The sequence below is a fragment of the Caenorhabditis briggsae genome, assembly GCF_000004555.2.
Source record: "Caenorhabditis briggsae complete genome, chrV, whole genome shotgun sequence".
Taxonomy (NCBI): Eukaryota; Metazoa; Nematoda; class Chromadorea; order Rhabditida; family Rhabditidae; genus Caenorhabditis; species Caenorhabditis briggsae.
Window position 1 is genome coordinate 2,205,547 of NC_013488.2, and position 24,181 is coordinate 2,229,727.

Below are 24,181 nucleotides of genomic sequence, written 5' to 3' on the forward strand. Positions count from 1 at the left end.
CCCACGAATGTTCCACATCACTTTCCTTTTCTCTCAGTTTTAGGGATTTTTTTGGATGTGTACATATCAGGAGAAGAAGGGTTTTTATGGGCTTGTGCTGGGAGTCGCAAAGGGGATTCATGCATTTTGGGAATATATTGTATTGTTTTTTTGTAAATGTCTAGGCTAGAATATTATACTAGGTGGGTGTACTCAGGGGAAGTGGGTTGGGTATAAATAGTTCGTCTTCTGGAAATTTTGGTTCAAAATTAGGACGCTTATCGAAGACTACCGTAAAAATATAACTATTCCCTATTCGTTTATTTTGAGCTTAATTATCTCGGCTTCTATAAGAGCTATCAAAGTTTCTGAAACTATAGAAATGTGGGTGATATCATGATAAACATTTTATCAGTTTCCAAATTTTTGATATCTCTTATAGGAACCGAGATAATTGAGCTCAAAGGGTAAGTAGAAGGGTGGTGATCTACATTCAAAGGGGGGGGGGGCGTTAATTTTGATAACGGACCTAGTTTTTAGGCCAAATATGTCGCATGGGCTTCGTTAGGGTTTAAGTGGAACCATGGTCCAAAAAAGGCCCTTAGGTTAAACTGGAAACACCATTCATTCTAGTCAGCTTGAAGTGCCGAATCTACCATAAACACGGTAATAGCCCCCTCCTTCCTCCGAGCGAACTTATCTCGGTTTCTGTAAAAGATATCAAAGAGTTATCAACTAACAAAATGCTTATCAAAGTATCAGCAACAGATGGTCAGTTGACCGTTTTTTGGTATCTTTCACAGGAACTGAGATAAATTGGCTCAAACTGGACCCGCAGTTTTTGAGCCGCATCTTTTTGGTTAGGGTACTTATAGGATGTGGTGGCCTAGAAGGTTCTGGATGGCTGAGCTTAACAGAAGGTTTGCTCTATATCAGCCTATCTATGGTCCGGGACCGCTTAACAGCTATGCGGTGGGGAATGAGGCCATTCTTCTAGAGTATTTACGGCATCATATAGAAAGTTAGGACTTTGAGTTCTAGCTAACTATAGGCTATTTAATTTTAAGCAACTTTTTTTCATGAATTTTCAATTCTTTCGAAATATTTATGACCCACATCTCGAGTTTACTCCTCCCCCTCTAGACCATGGGTCAACTTGTTGCGACTCGTCAAAAATTCCAGACCGATGTACCGTAGAAGAATATCACTTCCTTTTTCATCTCCTCTCGTCATTCCTCCCATTTTTATCCCAACACCATCATTTAGAAACCAGCACCATCACTGCTCTCGAATCTCATTAGTGAATGCAAATAAGGTTCATTTCCCCTCCCTCTCTCTCTCTTTTCCACTCCGTATACATACAAATTGTTTTCTGACCGCACATTTTTATAAAAAGTTCCAGACGATGCGGCTCTTCATCTTGCTTTCGTGTCTTCTCGCGTGGGTCCTCGCAGCGCCATACATCGATCAAGAGGATGCGCTTCGCGTTTGTGAGTTTTGGGTTGTTTTGGATTTTGATCCTAATTTTGGCCGTTTTCAGTGAACGCGTACCTAGAGCAATTCGGACCGGCGGCCGAGAAGGTCTACTATGTTGCTGAGGATGATCATGGGTTAGTTGGGGCAAAGCTCTGGGGTTGGAGGTTCTGCAAAACGAATCTGGCATTTTGGAGAATCCATTTGATTATAGGATTTAATTATAACTCGAGTACGAAATGAGTGGGTTGGAGGCAGTTTAAGGATTCAGAGAATGCATAGGATCTAAGATCCATAGAACCTATAATTCATAGAAGCTAGGATCCATAAGATCTAGGTTATATAGAATCTAGGATTCATAGCACCGGGGATCCATATATTGGGCCTAGGATACATAGGATCTAGGTTCCATAGGAACTAGGAAACATAAGATCTAGGATCCATAGGATCTAGGACACATAGGGTCTAGGATCCATAGGATCTAATACTCAAAGAATCTAGAATTTATAGGATCTAGGATCTTTTTTCCGATTTTCCAAAGTTCGGTCTATCTGGAAGTTTGATATTCGCGATTCAGAATTTTCAAAATTTTGGATTTTGAGCCTCAAGATTTCCAAATTCTCCAGTTTCGGAATTGAGCTATCAGAATCTCAAAATTAAAGATTTTCTAGGATATCTAGGTTTGGGTCCCTAGGATATAGGATCTCTAGGATGTAGGATCCTTAGGATCTATGAGCCCTAGAATCTAGGATCCCAGGATCTAGAATCCCTTGGATCCAGGAATCCAGGAATCCAGGAATCCAGAAATCCAGAAATCCAGGAATCCAGGAATCCAGGAATCCAGGAAAACCAGGAATCCAGGAATCCAGGAAACTAGGAATCCAGGAAACCAGGAAACCAGGAAACCAGGAATCCAGGAATCCAGGAATCCAGGAATCCAGGAATCCAGGGATCCAGGGATCCAGGAATCCAGAAATCCAGAAATCCAGAAATCCAGAAATCCAGGAATCCAGGAATCCAGGAATCCAGGAATCCAGGAATCTAAAGAGTTTAGGATCCATGGAACCTAGGGTCCATAGTTTTCTAAAAGCAGTAAGCCCCATGTAACCCATTCTGACCCCATTTACAGTTTCAGATCGATAAAACGAGGCCTCGGTCCGCGCCCTCTTCGCTTCGGATAATGCTGCAACATCATCCTCATCCTGTTCTTCTTTCTCCTCTTTTATCTCTATTTATCTGTCAATCGCACTTTGGCTGTTCCATCAAATCCCCAATTCCGAAGAAAATCCATTCTCCTATCCTTTCTCTCTCTCTGAAAATCTCTGAAAATTTCCCCCTGAAAACGCTGCAGAAACATTGTTAAAACTGACTTTTTTTTCCGTTTCTTCCCATACTATTTCTTCTGTTGAAAAAATAAAACAGCTTCCAACGTTTCTCAGTTTTCAGTTACTTCAGTCTAAAAATTTCAGAAACCCCTGGAGCCACCAAGTCGAAAAAAAAGGAGTCGAAAAGGATAAATCAAATTCCTTAATGGTTATTCTCTTCTCCCATCCATCCATTTTTTGAAGGAAGAATGAAGACATAGTAAACAAGTTTTCATCAGATAAATTGGTTGGAAAACGGGGAATAATAGTTTTTACAACCGCTGCGGCAATTCCCAGAGCCAGTTAGGCTAATACCTTCCTCTTTTTTGAGATTCGATTCTCTTTATTACGAAAACTCGATTATGAGATGAAAATGTTTTGGGATTAAACTTCACTGAAAATTTGAGTCTGTATATCTCGATCCCTGTACAAGCTATCAAAACGTTGTCAACGAATCAAATATTTATCATAACATGAGCAATATTTTATTAGTTGATTACTTCTTGATATCTGTTACAGTAACCGAGATAAACTGAGTTAAAGTTAATAGTGGGAAGACTCTGTTCCTAAATTAATTTTTACTTTGATCCAGTTTATCTCGGTTACTGTAGCAGATATCAAAAAAATGGTCAATCAATAAAATGTTGCTGGTATTATGATAAGCATTTTGTCAATTGACCATTTTTTGATATCTTTCACAAGGACCGAGATAAATTGGCTCGAAGCAAGTATAACGTCGGAGCCTCAAAAAAATCAGCGGAGCGCACTTGCAACATCGCTTGAGAAGTTTAGGCTCGTCGGAATGGACAGCGACGTGAGAATGGGAAGATTTCGAAAACACAAACTTCAAGGCACCAGATGAAATCTGACCCGAGAATTTTTGATTCCAATAAGTTCATCATTTTCCTGGAATCGAGACTGCTAGACGTGTCAATAGTAGACGGATATTTTTCTGATGATGTCATCCGGTTTCGCATAAAGGACAGGTACTGAGATTTGGAAATTGTTTATAGGTTATGGGAATAGCACTGGGTGAGATTAAAAATAGCGAGACGTTCAGGAAAAGTTCTAAGGAGTCTGGACGTTTTTGGTAAGTTAGAAAAAAAGAAAACTGGAATAATGAGGATAAAATTGAGACTACCATTTTAATTTGTCTGAGTATCAAATGTACGCAGCCAAATTAACACGGGAAAAATTATTCTTATTTAAAATAAGTTGTAGGAATTGATTGGGACCTATTTCGAAGACTTCAATATAGCAGCCCTTCGAATCCCAAAAATGTTGAAAATTCTGAAATTCCTAAACCTCCCAAAAAAAAGCTTTAAAAACCTAAAAATCCCAAACATCTCTAAAAAATTCTAAAAAATTCTAACAATCCTAAAAGTTCCAAAAGTCCTCAAAATCCCAAGAATTATAAAACTAATTAAAGCTAAAATTTCGAAAATTCAGAATATCCTAAAAATTCCAAAAATCCCAAAAACTCTGAAATAATCTAAAAATCCCAGAAATCCTAAATATTCTAAAATTCCAGCCTCTTAAAATCCCAAACATCGCGGAAAGTTCTGAAAATTGCAAAAATCCAATATAGGTTTTCAAATAGTATCATTTTGTAGTACTCGTCGAGTTCTATGATATTTGATTTAGTTGGTTTGATAATAATGATTCTGAAAAAGGATATGCCAGGGCCCGGCAAAGGCCCGGATTACAAGTATGAATTTTTGGGTCTTTTATCATTTTTTTAGATTTATGGGATTTTCAAAATGTTTGAAATTTTTGGGATTTTTGTGATTTTCACAATTTTCCGGATTTTTGCGATTTTCGGGTTTTTCAAAAATTTGTTGGATAGTAACTATTTTTGAGATATTTAGAATTATCGGGATTTTTTAAAATTTTTAGGGTTTTTGGAACTTTTAGGGTGTTTCTGATGTTTAGCATTTTCGGGATTTTTGGGACTAAAAAAGATATGCCAGGCCCGCGAAGGCCCAGCAAACGCCCGGATTACAAGTATGCAAAATTTAGGTTTGTAAAAATAAGTTGGACATGCATTATTATTATTTTTTGGAGCTGATTGTTTCGAACTTCAATTTTCCTTGGTTCAACGGTACCCCAAAAACCCCCAAGTGCTAAAATGCTCAAAAAGCTTGTTCTGAGAAAAGTAATCCCAGAAAAGGTAACCCCAAAATAAGAAAGGTAAACATATTTTTTCCGGAATAAGTTATGAATTACTTGAAAGTGTTCCAAGTTCAAACTTTGAATGTTCATAGATCCGGAAAGTGGAGAGGAATTTTTCGAATTTCCCTTTTACTCGAATTTTGTAACTTTGGACATATCTTTAAGTAACATTTTTTCAATAATAAATTCATTTTTTAAGTTCTGAAACTAAAGAAAATTCTGTTCAACAACCCCCATCCTTCAGAAGAACAAATATATAAAACACCGAAACAAAAAATCTCAATTCCATCGTCACCCACCCGCATTTCATTTCTTTAAACCCCCATACATCATAGATGGGTCCTGGAGATAATTTTGAAAAAGCGGTGTGGTTTTAAAGAGCAGAGTTCATTGAAAACAAACATTTGCTTTCTTTTTCATTCCAGAAACAAAGTAAATATGTGCACCGGAGTTCATAGACTATTTTCCGAAATTTCACAGATTTATTTTGGGGTTAATGAACACCAGAACATATACCGTAACTGTTCAAATAGTATTTTATTATCTCGGTTCCTATCAGAGATTTTAAAAATTTGTCAACTGATAAAATGTGTGTCTCATTATCAGCAATGTTTTACTAGTTGATAAAATTTTGATATCTTTAACTAGAACCGAGCTAATTGAGCTCAAAGTTGACATTTTTCGTGGGCTCCTAAACTGTGCTAATATGTTAACCATTGTTTGCTTTTTTGTCTTATAAAGTTCAAGCTCTCGAAATAAAAAGAAAAAGATCACCATGAAAATTTAATGGGATTTTAAAAATAGATAAAACCTCTGGATTCTGTTTTCTATAGTTGTTTAAAATGTCGTAATAAAAATATGAAAATCAGGCACAAGATTTTTATAGGAACCAAGATAATTGGGCTCGAAGGTCCAATTATAAGGTCTATTAGAGCACTTACGGTACTTAGTTTAAAGGGTAATTATTAGAATTCGTAAGATCTGAAATGGATATTCAATTTGTGAAGACGTCACACCAAAAATGAAATCTTGGGTCTGAAGTCTAGCATTTTTAGAAGTTATAATAATTTTGTATGAACTAATGTAAGGTCAATAAAGTTAAAGAACTGGGGCTGCTTTATGACAAGGGGGTCCATGAGAAAAGAGGGGGCCCAAGGGAAAAAGGGGGGGGGGGTGGGGCAAGTGAAAAAATGTGGGCTATGTTAAGATTTTAATTAGTAAAATATTTAGACCTACTCACGGACGGTTCGGCCAAGGCCAAGGCCACGGCCCAAAAGCCGAGGGGCCGAACGGTTGCGGTCGTGAATGTAAGGACTAAAATTTGTTTGAAAAACATACTTGCAACATGATTTTTTGTAATGGCGGCCGGCCGACAGCCATAGACCTACAGTATACCCTCTTAAGGTCCACTCAACTTTGAACCAATTTATCTTGTTTCCTGCAAGAGATATCGACAATCTGTAAATTATAAAAATGTTGGTGCCACTACGAAAAAAATTTTATTAGCTGACAAATTTTTGATATCTCTCACAGGAACCGAGATAAATTGGCTCAATGTTGACGGCATGGACTGGGAAAGGCTCCAAACTTGTTTGTTGATATGGTCCACAAATACCCCCAGGATAAAAAAAAACGAATCTTCCAAATTTTTATTTATTTTTATTATTTATTTTTTCCAGACAAAACCCCCGCATATTAAACGGGAAATAAGCACTTCGTTCTACGGAAAGTATCAAGTTACTTTATATCTCATGCATAGTAAGTTTTTGGTTTATTGGTCCAATGAGATTTCGAAATTTGTAATTCTTCGCTAAATACAGTCAGAAGACACATTTCATTTCCACCAAGAAGCGTTTCCGTGTTTTCCGTATCTTCTAGCCGTCAAAAATCAATTCAATTCTCGATTCCAGCAAAAACACTGAAATTTTCAGCGAATTCTCTCTCCCCCACACATGAGATTTGATTCATAAGTGTTCAGCTCGAGAAATGAAGAAAAACACGTCATTCTGAAGCCAGAAGGAATCTGAATATTCTGTGTCCTCCGCCTCCCCGCGCACACACCGATCGTCTTCTTTTTACGAATTCTATTGTCATCATGATTAATCACATCTTCAGATTCCACTTCAACAAGTCGAAAGGGATTCAGAATCATCATTCTTATTCTATCCCTCTCATCATCCCTCTCTCTTCCAGCAAATGTCACGTTGGCAGAAGCAGAAGCAGCAGAAGCAGCAGCAAGAAGGCGTAACGTATTGTGTGTATGTGCCGCCCCATAAAGCTCCGCCCACTTTTCCGGCGACGACACCTTTTGGGAAGATTTGCATGCCATTCTATTGCTGGTCGATGGGGGCCACCACAACTACTCGATCCGGGTGTAACATGTGGATCTCAGCCGTGCTATTGTTGATTGCGTTTTCTACAGTTGCAGATTCTATGTGTGAGTTTTATGGGGTTAAGATGGTCTTTGGCTGATTGTCTTCTCTGAAGTAACCATTGTTTTAAAAGCGCACATAGTCAAAGATACCAGCCGAAATTCTGAAAATACCGTCCCTTTGGATACCGTAACCCCGCCCCTTTTTCTAATACGTAGAACGCCGCATATCTGTTATAAGAACCGAGATGATTGAGCTACGCGGTCGCACCCTACTGACCGACTGAAGAACCGCACCAGTGACTTTTCTTTGGGCTCAATTATCTCGGCTCCTATAAGAGATATCAAAATATAGTCCAGTGTTAGAATGTTTATCATAACATCAGCAATATTTTATCAGTTGACAGATTTTTTATATCTCTTATAGGGACTGAGATAATTGAGCTCAAAGAGCAGGTATACTGTGGTACCTCATTTAGCGAAATTTTCTCTCATGAGATTTTTGTAAGCATTTCTATACCTACCATTATTTATAGAATATTTATAAGGAACAATATTTTATTCATTTCTGTTATCAGCATATCAGAATGCTGATCACTACATAACTTTCAAAGATTCTTTGACCAGAACGGCTCTTGTTATTTTCCTAGCTTTAATTTTAATATTATTCAATTTTCTCTGGAAATAAAACATGGCAAATTATTATTTTCTGATCAATCAGAATGACGAAACTCTGAAATTATAGATCTTTTTCATATTTTGACTTTTGGCAACTTTGCAAATCAGAACAAATCAAATCAAGTACAAAAAGTAACACGAACCTAAACAACAATTTTCGAAAGTGACGAATTTGATTTTTATGAATTATTAGGTTATGAAATAACATGAAAAATTGAATAAAGAGCGACACAAAATATGATAATCACATCATGTTACAGAATTATAAATATAAAACATTTTAAGAGAATGTTGTTGCCGTAAACACTATAATAAAAGGCCACCCAAATTTCCGCACATGTATCTCATTTTCTGTAAAAGATATCAAAAAGTAATCAACTGGTAAATTATTTGGCATAATGTCAGCAACATTTTATTAGTTGACAGACTTTTGATATCTTTTACAGGAATCGAGATATGTGGGCTCAAAGTTTACGGTAGCAATAAATTATTTAAACAATTTGGTTATTTAACAAAACTTCGAAATGTGTTTCAGAATTCACAGAATTCGTTTGAATCAATAACATCGAAATTTTTCAGCCATTCCACTGCGCGAGGTGATTCTCCAATGGTCGGATAATATGGCTCCAGCGGAAGTGCTCTCCAGTGGTTATCAACGGTTATCCAGATCTTTTAACATGGGTCCAGACGTTGTGTAAGTGGTTTTTTAGAGTTGCCTGTCATTTTCAGAAGTTCCTTTTCTCTTAATATTTTCGAGGAGCTAAACAAGTGGGTGGCTCATTCTTTAATTTTTTCTAAGACTGTTCAAATCGTTGCCGCGGCCGGCCGTTCGGCCGTTAGGCCGCCATATACCTATCCCAGAAGTACTTATAAAATGCTGGCCGTGACACATCCTTGGCTCTCAAAAGTCTAGAAAAAAATTCCAAAAGAGAAATCCAAAATTTCGTATGCAACAACGTATGAGTGATTTTTGGAGATAATAGAAAATCATACTTGTATTAGGGTGGGCTTTTTTTTGGACTTTTGCCCTAGCCCTAGCCCTAGCCCTAGCCCTAGCCCTAGCCCAAGCCCTAGCCCTAGCCCTAGCCCTAGCCCTAGCCCTAGCCCTAGCCCTAGCCCTAGCCCTAGCCCTAGCGCTAGCCCTAGCCCAAGCCCTAGCCCTAGCCCTAGCCCTAGCCCTAGCCCTAGCCCAAGCCCTAGCCCTAGCCCTAGCCCGGCCCAAGCCCGGCCGAAGCCCGGCCCAAGCATATTATTTTACGCTTTTTTAAAAATCGCAATTTCCAGACATGAGAAGCCACGACCTCTCCGATTCGGATAACTGATTGCTGATGTGACGCTGACACGTTGAGAGGAGAAGCTTCAACCTATTTTTTGTTCTTTTAAAAATTTAATTTTCAAATGATAAGAAGAGAACAGTTGCCTGAATAAAGTGATTGCTCAGTCGGTTTTTCAGTGTTCTTAGCTTTGTCATTCTTTGCTCTTAACTCCCGCTCATAGCTTTTGAATATCCCCTTTCAACGACCCAAAGTGAGATGAACTTTCAAATGGGTCAGCACAGCTCTAGCTCAAAAAGAAGAATTTGTTTACTGACTGCACCAATACATCGTCATATTGAATAGGACTTATGATGATGATGAGAAGTTTGGGTTCCATGTACACGTCACGAGTACATTTTGCAAGAGTTGAAATCTTCCACCCTCTACCCACCCGATTCTTCTCTTTCATAAGTTTGATGAATTTTTTATGAGGCCGGCGATATGAGAGGCGATCTTATGAGAGGCGATCTAAATTGCAGAAAAGTGTTGTTTTCAGTCTTTTGGTACACAAGATTATTGGGGTTTAATTGAATGAATGGAGAACGGACGGGAAAATTTGAAATGAGGCTCGAGCTTTGTTATTCAGCTCTGGGTAAAATTGTAAAGTAAAATGTTCTTCCATTGTAATCAGTTGGAAATTAGAAGAAAAAACTTTAGGAAAGGTGAAATATCGTTTTTTGGATTTGCCGTAAAACCTACTAGAATAAAACGTCCCCTGACTTTTAACTTTGCGATAATTCATCTCGCTTCCTGTGAGAGATATCCAAAAGTTATCAACTGATATATTACTTATTTTAATATCACAAACATTTCATTAGTTGACTCATTTTTGATATCTTGAGCAGGAATCGAGATTATTGGCAAAAAAGAAAAGAATAATTAAAAATAATTGAACCAAAAAAACTAGGTGAATTGGTATAGTAACCCATGACACTGGATGGCCCATTGACCTCAGGAAAAAATATAAGAAGAGGAAATTGGAGGGAAGAATCAGTTCTCCCCTTCTCCTGGGTCCTGGGTCCTGGGTCCTGGGTCCTGGGTCCTGGGTCCTGGGTCCTGGGTCCTGGGTCCTGGGTCCTGGGTCCTGGGTCCTGGGTCCTGGGTCCTGGGTCCTGGGTCCTGGGTCCTGGGTCCTGGGTCCTGGGTCCTGGGTCCTGGGTCCTGGGTCCTGGGTCCTGGGTCCTGGGTCCTGGGTCCTGGGTCCTGGGTCCTGGGTCCTGCTGGGTCCTGGGTCCTGGGTCCTGGGTCCTGGGTCCTGGGATCTTAACATATTTGAAATTGATTTTAAAGGAGGCGAGACAGCAAAAATTTCGGGGGCAGTTCGGGGGACGAAATCGGGCCGCGCTTATGTAGACCATCGGTCGTCAGGCGCCTTCGCGCCCCCGTAGCTCAGCCGGTAGCGGCGCTGTACCCCTGAGCTGCCTGTCATGAGTTCAACCCCTCATGGGGGTTCTCTATGCAAAATATCAGGAAAACTTTTTTTTTGGTGTCTGGCCTCGTTTAATAAACTATGAAATATTTTTTGCCTCTTTGCGAAATAAACTTACTTTTAGAAATTCAAAATTGACCATTGAAACTAAAAGTAAGTGAAATCAATTAACTTTTCGAATGGACGTCCTGAATTTAAATTGCGGAATTCATTTTAAATTTCAAGATTTTCAGTCCCCTTTCATGAGACAAAACGTGGAATGAGAATTGAATTAACGTCTCAAGCGACTTGTTACCATAACACTGTCATATAATATTTTGATGCTGCTCTTTCATCCCGCTCTTTTCTTCTTTTTTTCAAAGATTCTTTTATATTTTTTTTGTTGCTGATCATAGGCCTGACCGTTTTGCATATACATATATAAATTGAGTGCTGTGCAAACTGATAAGCTTTAAGTGAGTCATTTCTGGAATAGTTGGAAACGAGTTGAAGTTTCTTATGAACAAGTCTTTTCGTATTTTTCTAATTCTATTTGCTACTTTTCTAATTCTTTTCAATGTTTTCTATAGTGAAAACTGCTTCAAATTTTCTGGAAAGTTCTCAAAGATTCCCAAAAATTATTTGATTGATGGCATGGATAGATTCAAATGGTATTTTATGAAATTTAATGATTCTGTAAGATTTTAATTTTAATTAACTTTTAGAATACAGCTTTACAGTTAAAAACCGCAGAAAAGGTCAGCACACTACATGCCTATGAATTTGAACACGAGATTACGGTAACAGTAACCTCGTGGAATTTCACAGGGTAACCCATAAAACGGCTTCAATATGGAATATAGAAACTTCAGCTACCGAGTTTTTTGCCGTTATCTAGACACGGACGGTGCAGAAATTGGTAACCCTTATGAGAGTTTCGCATATCCAGAATATATTGTACATTGTCCAAAACGAGCAGGAACTCAAAAAATTGGTTTAAGTGTGACTCAAAATGGAGAATTTCTACCATTACCTCTAGTAGATAGAATTCTGAAAAGTGAGTGATGGCCTAGAATAGTAATCCATAGATTACTTCAGAACCAAAGTATGAGCTATCAATGTGTGTGGCTACAATATACGGGGAGGAGCCGAAATGGTTGATGTTCATCGAAATGATAGAACACTACAAACTACAAGGTGTTCAACACTTCTACCTGCATATTCATAAAGCATTGGAGTATGATTTGAAAGTGATAAATGATTATGCAAGAACTGGTGAAGTGGAAATTCATTATCTCCTGGAAAGAGATAAGCGAACTGATAATCACTGGCATATGGTCAACATAGCGGTAATCATTCAAGCCTTTGGTTTTTGGAAATGAATATCAACTTCCAGGACTGCCTAATTTGGTCCCGCGGAGAATCCAAATGGACCATTTTCGCAGATCTGGATGAGCGAATTCTGATGACAGAGTATCCGGGAACAATTCTAGATTATATCAAAAAGGTGGAGGGTCCGAGGATAGGAAGTTTGAGATTTCGACAGCAGTGGGTGCTGAAAACCGAATTGATGCCAAAGAGATTTGAATCTAAGGATAAGGTAAGTAAATTCAAAATCTGCTGAATGAAAACCTTATTATGAAAAAATTCAGAATCTGTTAGACAAAATACAAATTTCAGCTTATAGAATGGATGCCTACTCATCGGTGGCACAACTCGTCCGCGGTTGGACCACGGGGGCATACTGCAAAATGTATTGTGGATACATCAAAGGTGTTTATAATGTTCATTCATTATGTAACGGAATTTTTTCCTGGAGGAGATTATGTCGAAGTCGATGTTGGACCAGAGAAAGGGATCGTTAGGTTTGTAGATTTTCTTAGATCTAGAAACAGTAGTAGTTGTTTTACAGGCGCATATAGTAAAATATACCAACTTGAATTCTAAAAATACCGTACCACCTATGAGAAACGCCTCCCCTATATTTAAGCTCAATTATCTCGGTTCCCATAAAAGCTATCAAAAAGTAATCAACTGATAAATTGTTTATCATAATATCAAGAATATTTTACCAGTTGAACACTTTTTGCTATCTTTTACAGGAACTGAGATAAATTGTTTCAAAGTTAAAAGTTTGGAAAGTTGCAGACACTATCGAGATCAATCTCTGGGAAATTGGGGACAGAAATGGTTAAAGGAGACACTGGAATTCGGGTCGTTGAGAAATACGGACTATCCATCGAAATATCTCAAAAATCTGACAGAGAATGTGATTCGGAGAGCTACTTATGTCTATGATAACGAACTTGATTAATCTCATAATTTTTTTTCCTTTTTTTCATGAAAAATTGCAAATCAAAGTTCAGTAACAACTACACTAACTGATAACGATAGTTGTCGTAAAATGTCCGAATGTTCTGCAAAACAAACAAAGGCATTTTCGAGTCAAAGTTCTCAAGGACTCAAAATAGAAAACTATAAACGGGATAAGAATGATTTCATAAATCATTTCCTGGCCGTAAACCCGCTAATAGAATGAACCCCTAACTTTAAGCTCATATATCTCACTTCCTGTAGGAGATATCGAAAAGCAATTAACTAACAAAATGTTTATCATAATATCAGCAACATTTTGTCAGTTGACCACTTTTTGATATCTTTCACAGAAACCGAGATAAATTGCCGCAATGTTAAAGTCAGGGGGTGGGGGTACTACTTACTCTCTTTCCGTGCTCCTCTTTTAGACCTCTTCAATTGTTTATCAACGAAATTTTTGACCAAACTACACCGTTGCTCTGTATTCCGATAAAAAATAATAATCTAGCGAAATTTGACTTGACTACTTGTCTTTTTTGGAACCCGAATTTTACTATTTCCTCAATTTCCAAATGAATAGATACTTCCAAATCGCAGCAATATTCATTTTATCATTTTTATTCTTCGACTTATTTCTAAACAATGCATCTTTCTATTCAAAAGTACAGTATCCATGTTCCACAACAGTAGAAAAGTCTAGAAATGAGGAAATTGGCCAGCAAACTACTGATAACCTGACTACTGTAAAGCCAACAGAAGAGTATAAAATTGATGGAGTGGACAGGTTTCATTGGTATTTGAAGAAAACTGCAGAGGCCAAGGTGAGCTTTCTTTTTTAGCACATTTTTGATATCTTGCACATAATGGACATAATTGAGCTCAAATTTGACAGTGCGTCTATTACAGGATAGTTCAAGTCAGAATCAAATGAAATCTTTCAGATTGCCACCGCTCCCAACATTAGCACATTGTATGCTTATGAATTTGAACACGAGATAACAGTAACATTAACTTCCTGGAACATGATAAGGTTAGTTTGAAACAGAGATTTTTCAAATGAAAAATTTGGTTTCAACCAAAGAGGTACCTTGCGGTCCCATTGATCATAAGAGCAGTCCCAACATGACGACCGCGGTCCTATCAATCTTGCCCCGGTCCCATCCATCACGTAGCTTGAAAAGAATCTTATATGATGGGACCCTGGTCGAAAAGATAGAACCGAAGCTCTTATGGACCTATCTTCTGTGATAGACCCATAAATTCTACTTTCAGATTACGAGTATACTGTCGTTACCTTGACAAGAACGGGAACGAAATTGGTACCCCTTATGAGAGTTTCACATATCCAGAATATATTGTAAACTGTCCAAAAAGGAAAGGAACTCAGAAAATTGGTTTAAGTGTGACTCAAAATGGAGAATTTGTACCATTACCTCTAGTAGATAGAATGCTGAAAAGTGAGTGATGGCCTAGAATAATAATCCATAGATTACTTCAGAACCAAAGTATGAGCTATCAATGTGTGTGGCTACAATCTACGGGGAGGAGCCTAAATGGTTGTTGTTTATAGAAATGGTGGAGCATTTTAAATTACAGGTGGGTCTTGAAATAATGGAATTTTTGACCTGAATAAGTTTCAGGGTGTCCAACATTTCTATCTGCACATTCATCATGCGTCAAATTACGATTTAAAAATGATAAATGATTATGTGAGAACTGGTGAAGTGGAAATTCATTATCTCCTGGAAAGAGATAAGCGAACTGATAATCACTGGCATATGGTCAACATAGCGGTAATCATTCAAGCCTTTGGTTTTTGGAAATGAATATCAACTTCCAGGACTGCCTAATTTGGTCCCGTGGAGAATCCAAATGGACCATTTTCGCCGACTTGGACGAGCGAATTCTGATGACAGAGTATCCGGGAACAATTCTGGATTATATGAGAGAAATTCGAAATGAGTCAATTGGAGGGGTTCAGTTTCGACAGCAATGGGTGCTGAAAACAGAATTGATGCCAGAGAAGTATGAATCGGGTTCTCAGGTGAAGTTCTTCTATAGGGCTATCAGCATTGAACATGGAATTTCTGATAAACTGCGGCCGGTCCTGTGGCCGCGGCCGCGGCCTCGGCCGTCCGTCGTTCAAAAAAAAAAAAATTAAGGCACAGCTATGGGATTCCAACCAAAATGTTGATTTTTCTTTCTGAATTTGAGCAGATTGTTTTGGCAACTGATTTCGAAAATATGAATGTTGGAAAAAGAATGGAAACATGTAGAAAAATTCAAAATTTACAAATTATGACTGATATTCAATTGTCTCCTAGTGTTCCCTTGAGTCCCAAAAATAATTGTTTTTCATGTTAGTTACTCCCGTCTGAAAAATTACTATTTTTAACCGATTTTCCATGTTCTAGTGAGCATTTTCATTTCGAATGAAGTTTCCCTCGGCCCCGCACGTCCGGCCGGCCGTCATTTTCGACAGCCTTGCCTATGATTACACCACCAGCATGTCTTCAATTCCATTGTATTTCTAGATTGACACATGGATGCCCACCCATCGATTTCATAACTCTACGGGAATCGGTCCAGTCGGGCACACTGCAAAATGTATTGTGGACACTTCAAAAGTTTTCATTATGTGGGTCCATAGTGTTACCGAATTCTTCCCTGGAAAAGGATACCATCTACACGAATTGGCCCCCGAGGAGGGGTTGGTCAGGTGATTGCACTTTTTATTGGAGTAGAAATATGATGCTATGTTTCAGACACTATCGAGACCAAACTCTGGGAAAATGGGGACAGAAATGGTTGAATTCCACACTCAAGTTTGGTCCATTACGAATGACGGATTATCCCAAAAAGTATTTGGGGAAATTGACGACAAATGTGAAGAGAAGGGCAAGATATGTTTATGGAAATCGATTTGATTGAATTTTGAAATTGTGGATCCTGTTTCATTAATGTTTTAGGTACCATTTATGTTTTTGAAAGATAAAAATTTATTATAAAAATCATAATCAAAGAAAGAAATGTAACGGAATGGGTGCAACCCGTGAGCAATTCAATCGGAAAGTTTAGTTGGGGAATTTTGGAGAAACAGTAAATTGGAATGTAAAAAACCTAGGCAGCTGTAATTGGTTCTATTGGAAATGGGGAAGGGAGCGAAAACTGTAGTGCAAGATTCTGACGGCTCATCGTGATGCGTCGGGATCTGAAGTCATCGGTGACTTTCGATTCGATGCCAGGGCACAGGAGTAGGGAAAGGAGCGAGGCTTCAGATTGAGCGGGATCTAAAAGAAGGCCGAAATCCCAGTCGATTTTTGAAGACGGTGGTTGGGATGTGGTGGCTTGCAAGGATCTCATGGTCATCATCTTGATGAGCTGCGAACTGTTGGAGTTAAATTATGTTCTTTTGCGAAATTCACTGGATGGTATTGTTCTCATAATTCATCGTCATGAAACCCGTTTTCATTGTCATGAAACCCGTTGCGTAGCTTGTTTATGATCATAAACGCTTACAGCGAAACCCTTGCAATAAAATTTTGTTGCAGAAAAAACCTATCTCTCGGGCAAACCTTACTTTTTCCTTTGGAAAGCCTGCCTTTTAGAAATTTTGAAACTGTTTGAGACTTGCTATCAAAAGAAATTGGTTTATAAAAATAGCAAGACCCCCCAATTTATTTTTCATGCTTCTGAAAATTATCACAGCTTAGTAAAACATTTTCAGATGAACAATTATTTCCAATTAGGCTTAATAATTATCGGTTCTTTCCTATTTTTTGATGTGTTCCTAAACGATGGTTCAATCTCTTCAAGAGTCCAATATTCTCATTTGCCCCTCCCATCAGGAAACACTGTCTTAGTCGATTTATCGTCTGAAATCGTTAATCAAACTACTGAAAAGGCGAATGCAGTCGAAGGATATGAAATCGAAGGAGAAGATAGATTCAAATGGTATCTGAAGAGAACTGCTAGCAATGTGGTAGGTTTTCTTTTTCAAAGCTAACTCAAAAATACGCTCCGTAGATAGGCCCTTCTATTACAGGATAGTTCGAATCAGAATCAAACCAAACTTTCAGATTGCCACCGCTCCAAATATCACCACGTTGTATGCCTATGAATTTGACCACGAGATCACAGTAACAACAACATCATGGAAAATGATACGGTAAGTTTTGTTTTTTCTTTTTTTAATGTTGACTGATTTTTTTTAGACGGCGAGTATACTGTCGTTACCTTGACAAGAACGGGAACGAAATTGGTACCCCTTATGAGAGTTTCACATATCCAGAATATATTGTAAACTGTCCAAAAAGGAAAGGAACTCAGAAAATTGGTTTAAGTGTGACTCAAAATGGAGAATTTGTACCATTACCTCTAGTAGATAGAATGCTGAAAAGTGAGTGATGGCCTAGAATAATAATCCATAGATTACTTCAGAACCAAAGTATGAGCTATCAATGTGTGTGGCTACAATCTACGGGGAGGAGCCTAAATGGTTGTTGTTTATAGAAATGGTGGAGCATTTTAAATTACAGGTGGGTCTTGAAATAATGGAATTTTTGACCTGAATAAGTTTCAGGGTGTCCAACATTTCTATCTGCACATTCATCATGCGTCAAATTACGATTTAAAAATGATAAATGATTATGTGAGAACTGGTGAAGTGGAAATTCATTATCTCCTGGAAAGAGATAAGCGAACTGATAATCACTGGCATATGGTCAACATAGCGGTAATCATTCAAGCCTTTGGTTTTTGGAAATGAATATCAACTTCCAGGACTGCCTAATTTGGTCCCGTGGAGAATCCAAATGGACCATTTTCGCCGACTTGGACGAGCGAATTCTGATGACAGAGTATCCGGGAACAATTCTGGATTATATGAGAGAAATTCGAAATGAGTCAATTGGAGGGGTTCAGTTTCGACAGCAATGGGTGCTGAAAACAGAATTGATGCCAGAGAAGTATGAATCGGGTTCTCAGGTGAAGTTCTTTTATAGGGTTATCAGCTTTGAACATGGAATTTCTGACAAACTGCGGCCGGTCCTGTGGCCGCGGCCTCGGCCGTCCGTCGTTCAAAAAAAAAATTAAGGCACAGCTATGGGATTCCAACCAAAATGTTGATTTTTCTTTCTGAATTTGAGAAGATTGTTTTGGCAACTAATTTCGAAAATATGAATGTTGGAAAAAGAATGGAAACATGTAGAAAAATTCAAAATTTACAAATTATGACTGTTTCAGGACTGTCTAATTTGGTCTCGCGGAAAATCCAAATGGATATTTTCGCAGATTTGGATGGGCGAATTCTGATGACAGAGTATCCAGGAACAATTCTGGATTATATGAGAGAAATTCGAAATGAGTCAACCGTTCGTCCTTTCTGAAATATGCTCAAGCAACGAGTAACTTCTAGGGACGATAGACTGCCGCATCCTAGAAGCACCCACACCAAAAAGCCACCGCCCTGTTTTTGACAGCCATGCCACTTAGTCTACTTTAACCCTAAAAAACAACACCACCATTTTACATCATCCCTCGAACCCCCATTCCAACCCCACCCTAATCAGTCATAGCCCTCTTTTCCCATGATTACACCACCAGCCTGTCATCAATTCCATTGTAATTCCAGATTGACGCGTGGATGCCCACCCATCGATTTCATAACTCTACCGGAATAGGCCCAATCGGTCACACTGCCACAAATATCATTGACACTTCCTAAACCTCGGGTCGGGCCGGGTCGACCCTGGCTTGGCCCGGACCGGTCTGCTTGCTGTGGAGTCGAATATGATACTTAGTGTTTCAGACACTATCGAGACCAAAATCTTGGAAAGTGGGGGAAGATCTGGTTGAATTCTACACTCAAGTTTGGTCCATTACGAATGACGGATTATCCCAAAAAGTATTTGGGGAAATTGACGACAAATGTGAAGAGAAGGGCAAGATATGTTTATGGAAATCGATTTGATTGAATTTTGAAATTGTGGATCCTGTTTCATTAATGTTTTAGGTACCAATTATGTTTTTGAAAAATAAAAATTTATTATAAAAATCATAATCAAAGAAAGAAATGTAACGGAATGGGTGCAACCCGTGAGCAATTCAATCGGAAAGTTTAGTTGGGGAATTTTGGAGAAACAGTAAATTGGAATGTAAAAAACCTAGGCAGCTGTAATTGGTTCTATTGGAAATGGGGAAGGGAGCGAAAACTGTAGTGCAAGATTCTGACGGCTCATCGTGATGCGTCGGGATCTGAAGTCATCGGTGACTTTCGATTCGATGCCAGGGCACAGGAGTAGGGAAAGGAGCGAGGCTTCAGATTGAGCGGGATCTAAAAGAAGGCCGAAATCCCAGTCGATTTTTGAAGACGGTGGTTGGGATGTGGTGGCTTGCAAGGATCTCATGGTCATCATCTTGATGCCTTCTACAGTAATCCGGCTTGCACATCCATTTCTCAGTTGAATCGTCCGCGGAACATTCGAATTTGTAGCCCAGTTTATTAGTGTCTGATCCGTGAGCTCATTCAAGAAGCATGGATACCTCGATTGGATTTGTAGTGTATCTAGATACGGTAACGACATCAGAACCTGCAAAATTTGAAATTAGCAAAACATTAAGGCTGTGCAAGTCGGGGCCGGCCGTGACCACCGTACCCTACCGACCCCTGAAGTACCTTATTCAAAATTCTGCCCCCGGCTGTTGGAAAAAAAATCTTCTTATCTTACCTTGTCAGAAATAAGAGACGGATCGAATGTGCAAAAATCAATGTAGAGATGTTTGACGGTCATTCGAGCCAACAAGTCGGTGAACTGTGTCCATGAGAGACGGATGTGACATAGGGACAGCGAGATGGTGGTGACATGTCTGCAATAGGGGAAGGATAAGTTGACACGTGTCAAAAAGTCGAAAAAAAGAATAATATTTCAGTCAGTCAGTTTCTTCTCATACACACGGGGACGGCACACTCTTGTTTGACATTTTCGACATTTTGATGTGTGTGTGTGTGTCTCTGTCTAAGTTGTCCAATGGAAAAGAAGGGGGGAGAAAAAGAAATAATGACAGTTAATACCGCTACTTTATGACACTATATTTACAGTATTACTTCTTTTTTTTTGTTTGGGATTTTTGGGACCAAAATTTTAGACCAAAAATACCAAGTGATGGCCCTTGCCCAGGCAATTGATGTCATAATTGGTCATTAGCGTGTCACCGAGGTATGGTTATACGTCCGGTACTAGTACACTAGATAAGATCCCTACCTCAATCCATCCTTCTTCATTGTCAACATCCTGTAGAAAGCGTCATCAATCGTGAGACCGTCGAACGACAATTTTTCATCCAGCTCGACGCTTCGTAGGTTTTCTTGAACGAATTTGTTTGCCGAAGTTGAGCAAGATGGATCTTCCAGACGTTCGGTTCTCTTGACACCTCGATCTCTTGTCATGGTTACAACGATTCTTCGTTTAGGAGCTGTGGAGGAGGGTCCCAGTCGGAGACGTCCGATTTTAGTGGGGCAAGTGTTGGCAATGCGGGATTCAACGCTGTAAAAAAAAGTATGAGAGATTTTCAGATAGTTTCGTCTTTTTTGACACACCGTACACACTCTGATAGAAGGTCACACTATATTTGTACTTTGAGCCAATTTATCTTGGTTCGTGTGAAAGATATCAAAAATTTGTCAACTGATGAAATGTTTATCATCATATTACCAATGTTTTATTAGTTAATATCTTTTTGATATCTTGCCCAGAAAATGAGATACACGGGCTCAAAGTCGGAGGGGTATTAGAGTGTTGACGGTATCTCATAACCGTCAGCTTTGAGCTAACTTTTCTCGGTTCCAGTAATAGATATCAAAAATTTGTCAACTGGTGAAATGCTTATCATAATATCAGCAACATTTTGTTAGTTGACCACTTTTTGATTTCTTTCACAGGGACCGAGATAATTGAGCTCGAAATGCACATTAAGCGTGGGCTTCTATTGCCGCTATTCTAGCTCCAAACAAAAAATGCAACTCACCAAAACTCCTTAACATGCGGTTTTCCCAAATTGAACGTGTTTATAAGCTGATTGAACCTCTTGTTGAGACGCTTCGTTCGGCTGACGTCCGTCGGGGAAGCGGTGTTCAGAAGACGGATCAGAATATCATCTGGCATATCGTTCAGGGTCATGGTGAAGGTCTGGAAAATGCCAAATTTAGAGAGCGGAAGGTTTGAAAGACTAGTTGAGAACAAAAAAAGTACGCAATTTTCAAAATAGAACATTAGAGCAAATGAATGTTGTGGATCCACTGGATCTTCTAGACTCCGCCCCCTTTCTTCCCTCTACACCTCTGCGTCTCAATTTGCCACCTTCCCGATCATACAGGAAATGGGGAGAGACGACCTAGGTGATGAACTCAGAAACTTGACGATAGTGTCACAATTAGCATGTCTTCTAAAGAATGAAAAAACTAAACGTCACTGAAAGAAAAATGGACGGGCACTTAAATACGGTCTGAAATTGGCAGGTCTCCTAGAACACAAATCCTTCAAAAACAGCTGGTTTGAGTGGCGTTGTACTTGTTGATGGTAGTGGGCATGCAAATGACAATCCGCTTATCAATTTTTGGGTTTTAATTGATGCAAATGATCAGAAAGGTGCCAATTAGTCTGGTGTCGCTTTTCGCATTTTAAGGAACTATGGGGGAAATTGGGTGTCAATTAGCATTCGAAGTTGTTTGTATAGACTGGTATAAGAGGAGGAGATGATGGCATAGTAAGATTTGAGAGGGAAAATTGGAACAGAAATGTATGGAAAGTGAGATTAGAGATTGGGATCGACGGGGTTTTTTTGTTGTTGAAATAGCAGAAATTTTAATTAAATAGCGGATTAGAGGGGAATATGAGATTTTAGCTTTTTGATTTTATTGTTTAAGGTATGTTCCAGAAGAAAAATATAGGTTTTGAGATTCTTCAAAAACAAGAACTATTTTACCTAAAATTCCATAATTAAATAATTACAGGTTTTTGAAAATCTAGAAAATAATTATCCCTAGAAAAAAAAAAAGGAATTTTACCCTATTTGCTCACATAGAAGCCCACCCCATGCGTACAATCCGATGCTCAAAGTTTGAGCTCAATTATCTCGGTTCCTATGAGAGATATCAAAAATCTATCAACTGATAAAATATTGGTGATATTATGATAAATAATTTATTAGTTGACAGCTTTTTGATATCTCTTATAGGAACCGAGATAAATGAATTCAAAGTGTACGTATAGGGTGAGCGGTTTCTATTTTCTATTAGAGCAGTTTCAGTGATTTTTGTCGTTTACGGGATTTTGAAACTCTTCAAATTATGAAACGTAAAAAGTTCAAAAAATTGAGGTTACCGAAAATCCCATAATTACGGAAAAGAACATTTGTAGATCCTAGGAAAGCTGTAATTTTAGCAGAAGGGCTCAAATTTCAGCTGCAGGGAGTCTGCAATTTTAAAGATATACTGCTAGGAAGTTCAGAAATTTTGAGTTTCTTTTAATACAAAAAAGTAGGAATCAAACTTTTGGGTTTTTTCAAACCTCTAATAGAAGTGCCTCTGACTGTCAAACTTGACCAAAAATTACCGTAAGACCTGTAATAGAAGGATCCCTTAAATTACAACTTTGAGCCAGTTTATCTAGGTTTCTGTAAGAGGTATCCAAAAGTGATCAACTGACAAAATGTTTACACAATACCAGTAATAATTTATCGGTTGACAGATTTTCAATATCTTTCACAGAAAATCAAAAAAATTGACTTGAAGTTAGGGGCCCATTGTTCCCAATTTTTCTAATTACAGCTTACCCAAACCGTCAACTTTAAACTCAATTATCTCGGTTCTTGTAAGAGATATCAAAATTTTGTCAACTGATAAATTATTTATAGTAATATCAGAAACGATTGATCAGTTGACCACTTTTCAATAACTTTTACAGGATCCGAGATAAAATGGCTCAAAGTTAGGATCCCCTCTACCCTATTTCCGCTAATAGAAGCCCACCCAAACCCTCAACTTCAAGCTCTATTATCTGGATTTCTGTAAATGATATCAAAAAGATGTTAACTAATAAATTGTTTATCATAAAATCACCAATATTTTATCAGTTGACTAAATTTTGATATCTCTTATAAAAACTGAGATAATTGAGCTCAAAGTGCACGTATAGGCGATTTCGACGTTCAAGCAGAATACGCGGTACTATGACTTCACTGGAAAAAAACACAGAAAATCCAGTACTTCTAGAGTCTAGAAGCTCGCAATATCTGAGTTCGGTGGCTCACACTGCCGTCCTTCGTTTGTCAATTTGTCAATCTACTTCAACCTCGGGACTTCTTCTTCTTCTTCTTTCTCCGAAGAGGAAGAGTGATTGAAGGAGTGGTAGTTGGAGCACCACACAGCTCCCGCCCAGGCACAAAACAAAAGGCGAATAAAGAGATTTACATTTCAATCATTTGAACGAGTGGGACAGGTCGCCCATCTACCTTTGGAGTGACAAGATCTGTCAATTTTTTTGGAAAGCTGGAGAGCTTGAGTTTCAGAATAATTGAAAAATAAAAGTAGTGACGGGAGGGTAGGGGAAGAAGAAGAAGTACTTGAAAGTTTTGAATGACACACAAAGATAAATTTGAATGATGGGGGGAGCGGAGCAGTTATCCGACACATAGCTGTCAAAAAACTAGAAGAAGAGGGCTAAGATCTGGATGGATGATCTTCTGGAAACGTTTACAGGATTTTGATGGATCCGTGGACCTATCAAGAAGGGTCAGGAATTGGAGGGAACTCGGACTCCAAAAAAAGGGTTTTTCAGAAATTTAGAAATTCGGAAATTCAGGAATTCAGAAATTAAGAATATCCAAAAAATTCAGAAATTCAGAAATTCGGAAATTCAGAAATTCGGAAATTCAAAAATTCAGAAATTAAGAAATTCGGAAATTCGGAAATTCAGGAATTCAGAAATTCAGAAATTCAGAAATTCAGAAATTCAGAAATACGGAAGTTCAGAAATTCAGAAATACGGAAGTTCGGTACTTCAGGATTCCAGGAACTCAGGAATTCAGGAATTCAGAAATTAAGAAA

At 38.5% G+C, this 24,181-nt stretch overlaps 4 protein-coding genes across 4 annotated transcripts; 3 read left to right on the plus strand and 1 right to left on the minus strand.

Moving 5' to 3' along the window:
* Positions 1 to 1,384: 1,384 nt before the first annotated feature.
* Cbr-flp-21 lies at positions 1,385 to 2,633 on the plus strand (the record flags this gene model as incomplete). The annotated part of the gene is made up of 3 exons (XM_002635556.2): positions 1,385 to 1,469; positions 1,520 to 1,589; positions 2,588 to 2,633. 3 exons carry the CDS (start codon positions 1,385 to 1,387, stop codon positions 2,631 to 2,633), a joined length of 201 nt encoding a protein of 66 aa, XP_002635602.2.
* A 4,551-nt stretch (positions 2,634 to 7,184) lies between these two features.
* CBG20594 lies at positions 7,185 to 13,075 on the plus strand (the record flags this gene model as incomplete). Its single annotated transcript, XM_002635557.2, has 9 exons — positions 7,185 to 7,425; positions 8,617 to 8,731; positions 11,352 to 11,457; positions 11,502 to 11,590; positions 11,634 to 11,818; positions 11,860 to 12,110; positions 12,158 to 12,361; positions 12,442 to 12,626; positions 12,910 to 13,075. The coding sequence occupies 9 exons, from the start codon at positions 7,185 to 7,187 to the stop codon at positions 13,073 to 13,075; spliced, it is 1,542 nt and encodes a 513-aa protein (XP_002635603.2).
* Positions 13,076 to 14,027: 952 nt separating this feature from the next.
* CBG20595 lies at positions 14,028 to 19,046 on the plus strand (the record flags this gene model as incomplete). Its single annotated transcript, XM_002635558.1, has 7 exons — positions 14,028 to 14,107; positions 14,350 to 14,534; positions 14,576 to 14,673; positions 14,718 to 14,870; positions 14,918 to 15,121; positions 15,612 to 15,796; positions 18,887 to 19,046. Coding segments are annotated over 7 exons (1,065 nt in total), but the record flags the coding sequence as incomplete, so codon positions are not given.
* A 195-nt stretch (positions 19,047 to 19,241) lies between these two features.
* Positions 19,242 to 21,254, minus strand: CBG20596 (the record flags this gene model as incomplete). The annotated part of the gene is made up of 4 exons (XM_002635559.1): positions 19,242 to 19,667; positions 19,806 to 19,944; positions 20,340 to 20,621; positions 21,103 to 21,254. The coding sequence occupies 4 exons, from the start codon at positions 21,252 to 21,254 to the stop codon at positions 19,242 to 19,244; spliced, it is 999 nt and encodes a 332-aa protein (XP_002635605.1).
* Positions 21,255 to 24,181: the final 2,927 nt, after the last annotated feature.